The sequence below is a fragment of the Myripristis murdjan genome, chromosome 10, assembly GCF_902150065.1.
Source record: "Myripristis murdjan chromosome 10, fMyrMur1.1, whole genome shotgun sequence".
In the NCBI taxonomy this organism is placed as follows: domain Eukaryota; kingdom Metazoa; phylum Chordata; class Actinopteri; order Holocentriformes; family Holocentridae; genus Myripristis; species Myripristis murdjan.
The window spans coordinates 15,238,232-15,248,448 of record NC_043989.1 but is presented as its reverse complement, the minus strand read 5'-3'; the positions used below and the strand labels follow the sequence as shown (position 1 = coordinate 15,248,448).

The 10,217-nt window shown below is 44.4% G+C and overlaps 1 protein-coding gene across 1 annotated transcript; it reads left to right on the top strand.

Moving 5' to 3' along the window:
• The first annotated feature begins 3,322 nt into the window (after nt 1-3,322).
• Nucleotides 3,323-10,126, top strand: LOC115366197 (integral membrane protein 2A-like). The gene is made up of 6 exons (XM_030061526.1): nt 3,323-3,708; nt 4,192-4,329; nt 5,735-5,920; nt 6,174-6,284; nt 7,833-7,977; nt 8,467-10,126. Exons 1-6 carry the CDS (start codon nt 3,637-3,639, stop codon nt 8,559-8,561), a joined length of 747 nt encoding a protein of 248 aa, XP_029917386.1. The 5' UTR covers nt 3,323-3,636; the 3' UTR covers nt 8,562-10,126.
• The last annotated feature ends 91 nt before the right edge of the window (nt 10,127-10,217 follow it).

Below are 10,217 nucleotides of genomic sequence, written 5' to 3'. Positions count from 1 at the left end.
TCCTCACTGGTTGGTGAGGTAATTGCAATGGGCTCACTGTGGTGTGGGTGGTGCGGTAGGCCTACCACACAATCCTCATTATTATGTCTGTGACACTGACTGACTGATGCATTTGGTTTATACTATTTGCTTTCATATTGTGCATTTTGTTTGACTTAGTTTTTTTTTCTGCAAAAAAAAAAAAAAAACACTAATAATTAATCGCTGTTATATTTGATTATTAATAATATAATAATAGGCCATGCTCAGTGTTAGAAGTACTATTCTGTAAAAATCACCGCATATCTTTTACATTAAATAACCATCTGTGCAAAATTGCAGAAGACCTCTGGGCCGAACGTCAGTGAGTTTTTACTTTGTGGTGTCACTGATGCGCCTAAACCCTAATCCTAAACCCTAACCCGTGAACCCTGAACTCTAACTGTAATCCTAACCTAGTGCACTGCTAATCTGGCGGATGTTAGTAGGTTAAAATCTTTTGGAAACGCAGTGGGATTTTTCTAGTCTGTAGTTTCATCATTTGGAAATGATGCTTAAATCAGATGTAATAAAGAATTTTTTAAACAAGCTGTAAAAAAACAAAAAAAGTCAAAAAGGGCAGGAGAGAGAGTGTGTATGGTGCTCGTGTTGGTGGTAGGGTCAGGGTTGGGTGTCATAGCGGCTGAGAGGAGCTACTTTTATTCAAGATCAACTTTTTTTTCAGGTTTGCTGTAACCTGATCTTTTTTCTGACAGCCCACCCTCCCCAACCTCGCCCCCCCACCATCCCCCAAATCTCCTTCAGCATGAAATTATGACATTTCCCTGAGGTGAGCGCACAGAGTGGATGAGGAGTAAGAGACAGGCAGACAGACAGCGTTATGGGAGAGGGAAGGTAGCTTTAGAAGCTGATACTTACAGGAAAGCCTCATTTGTCACCCTTGTCTCAAAGCCATATGTGATTGCCAGAGGAGTATAAGGGTGTGTGTGTGTGTGTGTGTGTGTGTGTGTGTGTGCATTAGTGGTGCGGTGAGGATCATGAGAGTGTGATGCATGCTGATTTGAGGGGTATCTGAAATAGCTTTGAAGCAGCATCTCTGCCCTCTACCATATGTCTATTCATGGGATCGCCTTCGTCTCTCTCTTTCTCTCTCTCTCTCTCTCTCTCTCTCTCTCTCTGACCACTGAATGTTCTCCCACTTGAGGCACATGGTGATTATGGTGGGTCCACATGAAAAGATGTCAGTGACGTTATGAGGCACTGAGCAGTGTCTAACTTTTTGGTTCAACGCAACTCTGCGGCCAGCTGTTACCATGGCAGTTTTGGGCTGGGTGTGCATGTGCATGTGTGTGTGTGTTTATGTGTGCGCGTGTGTCTCGAGAGCAGAGAAAGGGACAAAGTCATTTGTCACTTGCGGCTTCACATGTCTGGTATTGAAATTGATGACAAATCTATGAGGTGTGTTTGTGTGTGTGTGTGTGTGTGTGTGTGTGTGTGTGTGTGTGAACACACATTTGTGGGCTTGTGAGAGGGTGATGTCATGGATGAGAGCTTCGTTTTCTCACACTTACGAAGCCAGCCATGCCCCTGTGGACACTAACAGTTTGCTGACAGAGCAGGCAAGGAGTGTGTATTCGTGCATGTGAGCGTGCACGCGTGCATAAATGTGTGCCGCCTGTGCAAGTGTATTTTTATTGCTTATTCTGGAAGTTTGCTGCAGACCGCAGAGAAACATTGGCTTTCCAACTCCATCATAGTATGCCCGCCGTCCACCCTTCTGACGCCCACTGCCTCGGAATGTGCATAAGTCTGTGTGTGTGTGTGTGTGTGTGTGTGTGTGTGTGTGCATAAAAACACTGCAGGTCCACCCACATTTTCTTGTTGTTTTCAGTCTGAGAGGTCCAGAAATCCTACCTAGCAGGCGTGTTACTCAGTTTGAGATGTAAACTGGACGGACGGAGAGTTTAATCTGTCGTTAATCAGCTCCTCGGAAAACTCACTCAAGCATCAGACACTGCAGATTGCTCTGCCTTTCCCTGCACCTCCCTCCCTCCCGCTCTCTCTCTCTCTCTCTCTCTCTCTCTCTCTCCATGTTTTTCCCCTGAGCACATCCCAGTCATCACTTCACTACGCCCCCAAATCACTCCATTTCACCCCTACCTGCATTTGTGCTGAAACCCCTTTTTTCCCCAATCATCCCTTGTTTCCTTCTACAATGAGAAGTTAGGTCAGCGTGGTTGCCTCCTCCCTCTCCCCCCTCCCTCCCTCCCTTTTTCCCCTCTTCCTCTGCTGTGTGATGCCGAGAAGCCCTTAGGATTAAATCTAAGTCTTTTGTTTATCATCTCAGCTATTACTGCAAAAGCTACCCCCCTCCTCCTCCCCTCCATTTCTCTCTCTTTCTCTTTCTCTTTCTATGTGTGTGTGTCTCCATGCACGCATGTGTGGGCAAGCTCACAGATCAAACACAGCGTAAGACGAGCCCATAAACAAGCCTTCAGAACCACTTATGGCTTTCTGGGAGAGTGTGTGTGGGGGGCAGATGGAGGGGGAGTTAGGTACAGAAATCAGCTGCTCTGTTTATGTACCTTTCAGTGGTGATTACCGGTCCAATCTGTCTGTTTAACAGAGGAAATATCATAGCCTAGGAGAGTGCGTGTTTGTATGTGTGCTTGCGAGAGAGAAGAGATGTATACGCTATAGTTGCAGTGGAGAGGGCTGGAGAGATGCCACCAGTTGTGTGGAATTAGAGCGCTGGTGCACCAGTAAGTGTTTATTTACTTATACGAACAACCCTAACTGAGTCAGGAGAGTGAAAGCAGAGGAAGCAGAGGACCACCACAAACCAGAGAGAGACAGACAGAGAGGGGAGAAGACGGAGGATATGTGTCAGACATACTGAAGCCTTGGCACTCATCTGTGTTTCCACACAGCACAGTGAAGGCTGTGCACTGTGTGTCAGTGAGTGGGCAGACACACTGGCAGGTTAGTACCCGAGCCTGTAGGAGGGAATGTATTTGTATAGTTCGTTTACAGAGAGGAATATTCACAGACATGAATAGGCTACATTATAGAGCCAAAATATTATTTTTAATTCATTATGGTGCACTCATTGCAAGATATGTGGCAATGAGTGGTATTTATGTGGACAGAACAGAGCGGTCCAGGCAGGCTTGACAAATTTAACTAAAAGTGTAAACAGTTCAAATCTTGTGGTATTAAGGTCGAACTGTAATGAATGGATGTTGATTTTCCTACATTAAGCCCATGGTGGGAAATGGGGGTAGTTCCCACCTGTTGCCACTAGATGGCCCTAAAGCTGCGTTTATGTCCCCAGGACCTGATGTTATATATAATCAGTGGTTTCTGCAGCGGTCGCTGACAAACAGCCATAACAGCTGCAGAAAGCTAAAATTTAAGATAGGGTTCGGTCTGCAGTTGTGTTTTTCTTTTCTGCAGTTTGAGGTTAAACAGGCTTCTGTGTCTTTTGCTCTGGATGTCATGTTAATCCCCTCAAGTCACCGGAAGCGCTAGATAAAGCCGAGCTTGCAAAGTGCGTCACAGCGCGGAGTCACCGAGAATAACCGGAGAGCCGCTGTCCACCGCCGAGATTATCTCTCCCGGCTGCTTTATTTTTACATAAGAAGCGTTTGCGCCAACATGGTGAAGATTGCGTTTAACTCCGCTCTGGCGCAGAAGGCGCTGGGGAAAGAAGTGCCAGCCTCGGATAAGGTAAGGAATCCGGGCTTTGTGCGCTGCCTGAGCGGCTGTGCAAGATGCCGAGGGTCCGCAGTCTAGCAGGAGGCCTCGCCTGGCCGCCAACAAGCGACCGTGGCCTACATACAGATGCGTGGCCGGGGGCGTCTAACATCACGCTTTCGCTTATTGCTGCACGCGTTTCGCCTTTATTTTCACGGTGCAGTTTTGTTTTTCGGTATGTAGCTCGGCTTGCAGGGACAGATGGTACCTGATGTGGCGTTGGGACCGCCCATCTTCTCCACAGCTGTTGTGCAGAGGCCAGTGTTTGATTACAGCTAGATGCTGCTGAGTCAGATCAGGAGCGATGCTTTCTTTCTCGTTTGGTTGCTAATAACTGAAACATTGTTTACTGTACTCTCGATGTATCGCTTTCTCAATCAGTCATGCAATCGCCCACTCTCCTTTTCTTTGTGTGTGTGTGTGTGTGTGTGTGTGTGTGTGTGTGTGTGTGTGTAGGACCCTGAGCTGGCCTCTGCTCCGGAGGGCAGTGAAGGCTCCACAGGTCGCTGCCTGCTCACCCTGCTGGGCATCGCCTTCATCCTCAGTGGGCTCATTGTTGGTGGAGCTTGTCTCTACCGCTATTTCACCCCAAAGGTAAGGATGTGTGTGTGTGTGTGTTCCCATTATTATATATACATGCATTCATGTCTTAAACTGAGATTGATATACATTAAACTATATTAAATCTTTTAAATCAGTAATAAGTCTGCGAGCATTGTGTCTGATTGAATTTGTCCCTTTCCTTTGCCAAAAGGAGCCAAGTTGCTCTGCGTCAGACTCCTCATATCTGGTGTTATGAAACTCTTTGCCTGATTAACCCCTTACTGCCTGCAGACCTGTGTGCTGCACTTACCTGTTGCAGAATGCCTGTTCTAGTTTAACCCAGCTCACTTTCTACTCACATGCAGAGAGAAATCAAATCAAACCCTCGTACTTTCATGTTCCACGTTCAGTGGAAAACGGTTCCAGTTGGTTGCTGTCTAACCAAGGGGAAACTGCTAGTGAAAGGGCAGTTCATAGAATTTTATAATTAATATATCCACCTAAAACCTCCCTCTGATGTCTGCACTGAACCAACATGGTGGTTTTGTGCATCTGTGATCCTTATTTGAATATGATTACATTGTATTAAACTTAATTAACTTAACTGCCTCATTCAAATCTACAGAAGTATTCAGTTGAACGCACTGGTAGTCATAGACATTGATTGCTGGTTAAGGGGATTTTTTCTGTATTTTTAACTATTTGTGGTCGATTCAACTTTTTTATTCCTTATTCAGACGATGAGGAAGTGGACAAAAACACAGCAGAGAAACCCCTTGTGGGTCTGTCACAAGGCCAGTGGAAAAAGTGATTTAATAAATGAGAGGAAAAAAAACTGCAGCTACAAAGGCTTTTAATAGGAGCAGAAAATTAATAAAGAAAAATGTATGAAGCATCTACCATAAACACCAGGCGTAAGCGTCAGACTTGCAGTGTCAAAGAGCAAGGGCTTCTTGGGAGGGGAGGTCCATCATAAAAGAAGAAGAGATACCATTTTGTGGTATCTCACCTCGATAGACCAGAAATGCACTGCAGCCAGAAGACATTTTGCTGTAGGTGGTGCAACTGTTTTTTTTTTTTCCTTGGTGGAAAACCTCCTGTTTCACTATCACTATTGCTCTCTCCAACTACACGAATAACCCACAGCTGAAGGCAGCAAGTTCACAGCTGATCTCTGGGGGCTGAAGCAGAAATAGACAATCGGCAGGTGGAGGGAATGGGGCAACACCGAATGAAATAAATTACACACACTTCATTACAAAACAGCAGGTGGAATTTGCTGAGCTGCAAAAAAATATCTTAACTGTCAAAGGATCAGATTTTCCTTTCAACCATTCAGCCAATCTGAGCATGAAAGGATGTTTTGCTTTCTGTGCATAACAGTAATTCATCATGCTCTTATCAAAATATGTGTGTGTGTGTGTGTGTGTGTGTGTGTGTGTGTGTGTGTGGGCAGAGGCTTTATCATGGTGCGATGCAGTTCAGCGACGTGTCGGCCGGCGTCGGCGGGGAGAACCAGCCGTACTACCTGCCACAGGTGGAGGAGGAGGTGGAGATCTCTGACAACATGGCCGTCATCAGCGTCCCTCCTCCTCGATTCAGGCCCGGAGACCCCGCCTACATCCTCCATGACTTCCACAGGGTGAGAACAGAGGGGCACTCGCCTCCAACGCATGCAGTGGGTGCTGCTGTGCTGCCATATGCGTGGGTGTCTCTCTTTATAGTGTGCACATTTCTCTGTGTGTCACACACACTCTGACAAAGACATAGACGCGCCCACGCTCAGGACTCGGAAATGCAATCCTGTTAGGCAATTCATTCAGAGGTGCTCCTTCCTGATTGCTTAACTCTTTGTGCTTGTTTCTGTTCATGTGTGTGTGTGTGTGTGTGAGCAGAAGCTGACAGCATATCTGGACCTGACTCTCAGGACTTGTTTCGTGATCCCCCTGAACACGTCGGTGGTGCTCCCCCCTCAGGATCTCATGGACCTCTTCATGCAGCTCATGGTGAGGAGGGGTCACCTGACCTTTTTCAGTGTACACGATCTGATGATCTAACTGACCCACGTGCTTTTAAATGAGGGTGAATGCCAATCTAAGAAACCTGGCGTGCACGGTTTAGGAAAACATCACAACACCACAGTTTTGGTAGCTGATGTCTGGACAGGTGAGATCCCACATTTCCTGGCAAAAACAGAAATCCCACACTTCTTTATACAATTTCTACTTAAAAACATTGTATAAACACGAATACAGAAACATAAGCTGTATGTGTTTCAAGCCCAGAACACTGAGTTGTAAGTACAACACTAAGGTCTGTCGCCTTAAAGTAGAAAAATGGCCAAACTAAAAGGTCAGTTCACATGAGGCTAACTGTGTGAGATGCCCTGCTGTAACTATAAATACAACAGTTTGGTTATGTGCTTTCATTTTGATTTGCACACCTGTAAGCATGACTGAAACCTGAAGTGTTTCAGTATTTAAACAGAAAGGTTAAGGCTGCTTTTGAATAAGAGCACTAAGGTGCAGAGTGAGGAATCAAGTCGCATCGAATCCGATACGAAAAAGGACTAGTACTGGTATTGTTTTTCTTTCTTTGTTAAATTTTGGTATTGACTCGGTACTAAAGCATCAGTTCTTGTCATTTCCCTAGTTTGCACGAGGCTGTTATCACCTGGGGCCATCGAGGGATTTGAAATAATTCTGGAGATTATCTAGATTTTAATCCCGTGTGAATCTGTCGTGACCGTTATTTGTCAAAGTAAAAACTCCAGCACATATGACTTTCTAAAGGCAGAGGTTCCCTGGTGATTTTTAATTTCATCTGAGTTCAACTCTGCAGTCTCAGCCAGAAATTGTGTTTGGCACACAGTTTCTGTTCCTTCTCTTGTTCCCACTAGCAGCTTCTGTTTTGCTACTGTCATATAAAAAAAAAAAAAAAAAAAAAAAAAAAAAAATGGAGGCAGTAGTAGAGAAGCCAGGGACAGATTTTACAGCATTTGGTGCTTTGTGGGAGTTTATTTAAAACACAGTCCTAACTCCTGTGATGTGAACGTTTTTTTAAAGAGTAACTAAGTCCAAACAAAATGTGGGTAAAGTGTAGCATCTGATGGTGAAAAGCATTGTTTGGGGTTTAGCTGCTCTTCAACAAACTGCAGAGGTTTGGGATGTGTATTTACAGGAGGTCCACACATCAGACCAGTTCACTGTAATCCAGTTATTATAGACACATTTTACCCTCAATAAAGGAAACTTATTAAAAGCCTGTTTCTAATAGGTGAAATTTGGGAAAGTAGATTTTCAAGCACTTTTTGTCATATAGTTTTTTGTTTTTGTTTATCTTTTTCAGTCACCTCATATGACGCCTTCACAGCTGATCACCTGCACCTTGTTTCCTTTAGTATTCTTTCTTTAGTTCTGCTGTGAACTCCCAGAAGAGAGCTGTTTTTCTCTTCTTGTTCCTCTTCTTCTTGATAGTCACTAAAACAGATTGAAATAGACGAAAGGTGCTTAAACTCCTCACACCTCCTCCTGTCTCTCTGTTGCGTGTCCCAGTCTGGCTCGTACCGCAGCTACCTGGTGCAGGAGGACTTGGTGGTGACGGAGCGCATCGACGACATCAAGCCCCTGGGCTTCTACATCCGCCGCCTGTGTGACGGCAAGGAAACCTACAGGATGCAGCGCCGCGTTGACCTTCCAGGTGTGCAGGGCTGGCAGCTGGATGTGGATTGTTGCTCAGCATGTATTTTCAGTTTTCCTAGACGAGAGATGAGGTTTTGTTTTGATGATGTGTCCGATACTCAGCGTATTTGAAGTGTCATATTAAGAATTCTATTGATCCTCTTGAGGAAAGCGTTATTACCAGAGGTTTGTCATCCAGTATCTGGATGACAAATGATCAAACACCAAAGGCTATGACTCAGTCAGCTGAGTGCTATAATTCTGTTTTTAAGGACAAAGACTAAATTTTAAGGTTATGTGCGTTTTTTGATATTTGTCTAAATGTTCCCTAACCCCCTTAACCCTCAGTTTTTCATAGCGCACCTTTTAACTGGTAGATGTATCATTTCATCTGTTTTTTTAGAGTGTGTAATATGGTGTGCTGTAACAATTAATGTGTGTGTGTGTGTGTGTGTGTGTGTGTGTGTGTGTGTGCGCGTGTGTGTGTGTGTGTGTGTGTGTGCATCAGGTGGAGGAATCCAGAAGCGCTCTGCAGAGGAGTGTTTCACCATCCATCACTTCGAGAACAAGTTTGTGATGCAGACCAGGATCTGCAAGGCCTGATGGGAAGGCACCAGAGAGAGAGAGAGAGAGAGAGAGAGAGAGAGAAAGAGAGAGAGAGTGAGAGGATAGAAGAAGAACAAGAGATGATGTGATGTCTCAGAAAAAGAGTGAGGGAGAGAAGGCTGTCTTTGAACCGTCGGTGGTAGCAGAAAGTTATTTTTGTATAAACTTCAACCTGCAGTTTTTGCTTCTCCCGCTTTAGCCCCCAGTGACGAGTGAATTTGAGTTACAGCCGTATAGCCTGCTCCCTTTTCTGCTGTATCGCCGTTAACCTGTATAGGTCATAACTCTCTTGCTCATGCTAACATACTTAGTCACTAGCTAGTCGTGTACCAGTAACTCGCTCCAACCTGCTAACTTACGGATCTACTGAGAAGTTTCCTTTCTTACGTTGGTTTTCTTTATGTTGCTCTAGACTGATTTTTATCCTTGTTACTGTATAACAACATAAAATCACCTCTGAAGTGAAGGAAAGAGCTTTTAGTCCTTCTGCTGAATATCCTGATGAGATTGAAAAGTGATTCATATCAGACCTGTCAGTGTGGCAGCCTGCCGTTTCCCTTGTCGACAGATGTTGACAGGGTGTGCAGAGCAGTCTCACCTCCCCCGCCCCGACCACACATGCAGTATGTTGCAATAAAATTATACATAGATCTTCCCATTAATGTATAGTACACTACAGGTACACTGCGCGTGCAATACACTTTTCATTTTCCTTTTCTGAGGGTGCCAGAGGTACACCTCGCCGGCTCAGAGCCCGTGGTCACGCGTTGTAGATATTTCCCAGACTGCCCTGCTGCTCCCAGAGGCCTCTGCTGCCCTGCTGTGTGACGATGTTTTGTATCGATGGTGTCATACCTGGTGGTGATCAGTCTAGCACCCTACAGGAACAGTGTTTGTGTTTGTGTAGAAACCTCATTTGCGAAATGTGAAAATGCAAGAAAAGGGATGGTGGTGAACTGGATAAGCTAAAGGGAAATTTCACCAAAACTGACTTTTAGGACATTTTTCAACGAGTATACTTTTTTTTTTTTTTTTTTTTTTTTTTTGGTAGGTGTTAGTTGAGAATAGTCAATCCCATGACGTCATCAAACTGCAATTCAAAAGGTGGCTGTAAGAAAACATCATGCACCTATACCCACCAGCGACAGTTTTTGAGTTATTGCCAAATCCTAGGTATTGAATGCAGGCACAGGTAAAGTGTTTGTCCATTAAAAAATTCTTTCAGTAACCCTAAAAAAAAAAAAAAAGCAGTTTGATGATTTATTGGGGTTTAATAGTCCTTTATTTTGAGAGCTCTTGAGCCCCTCGAAACGGCTTGACTTTTGTGGGAAGTTGTATGGAAAGCATTTGCAGAAAATAACACCCTATAAGTCACTTTGAATGGTTTCCTATTTAATGACTTGCACAGACAGACAATCAGACGGGAAGTTGGACGCGCGCTCGTAAAAACAAGTTTCTGTCTCAGATTTTTAACAGAACACTGGAAGATTAGAGAAAGTGTGTACAACTGTTGAACCGAATTTCACTTTGTTGTTGAATAAAGTTACATTTCTTTACCTATAGACGATCTTGACATTTTCTGCTTTTTTTTTTTTTTTTTTAATTAGTGTGGAGAGTGGTGCAAGCAGCATTCTGAAATCCACAACGCAACAG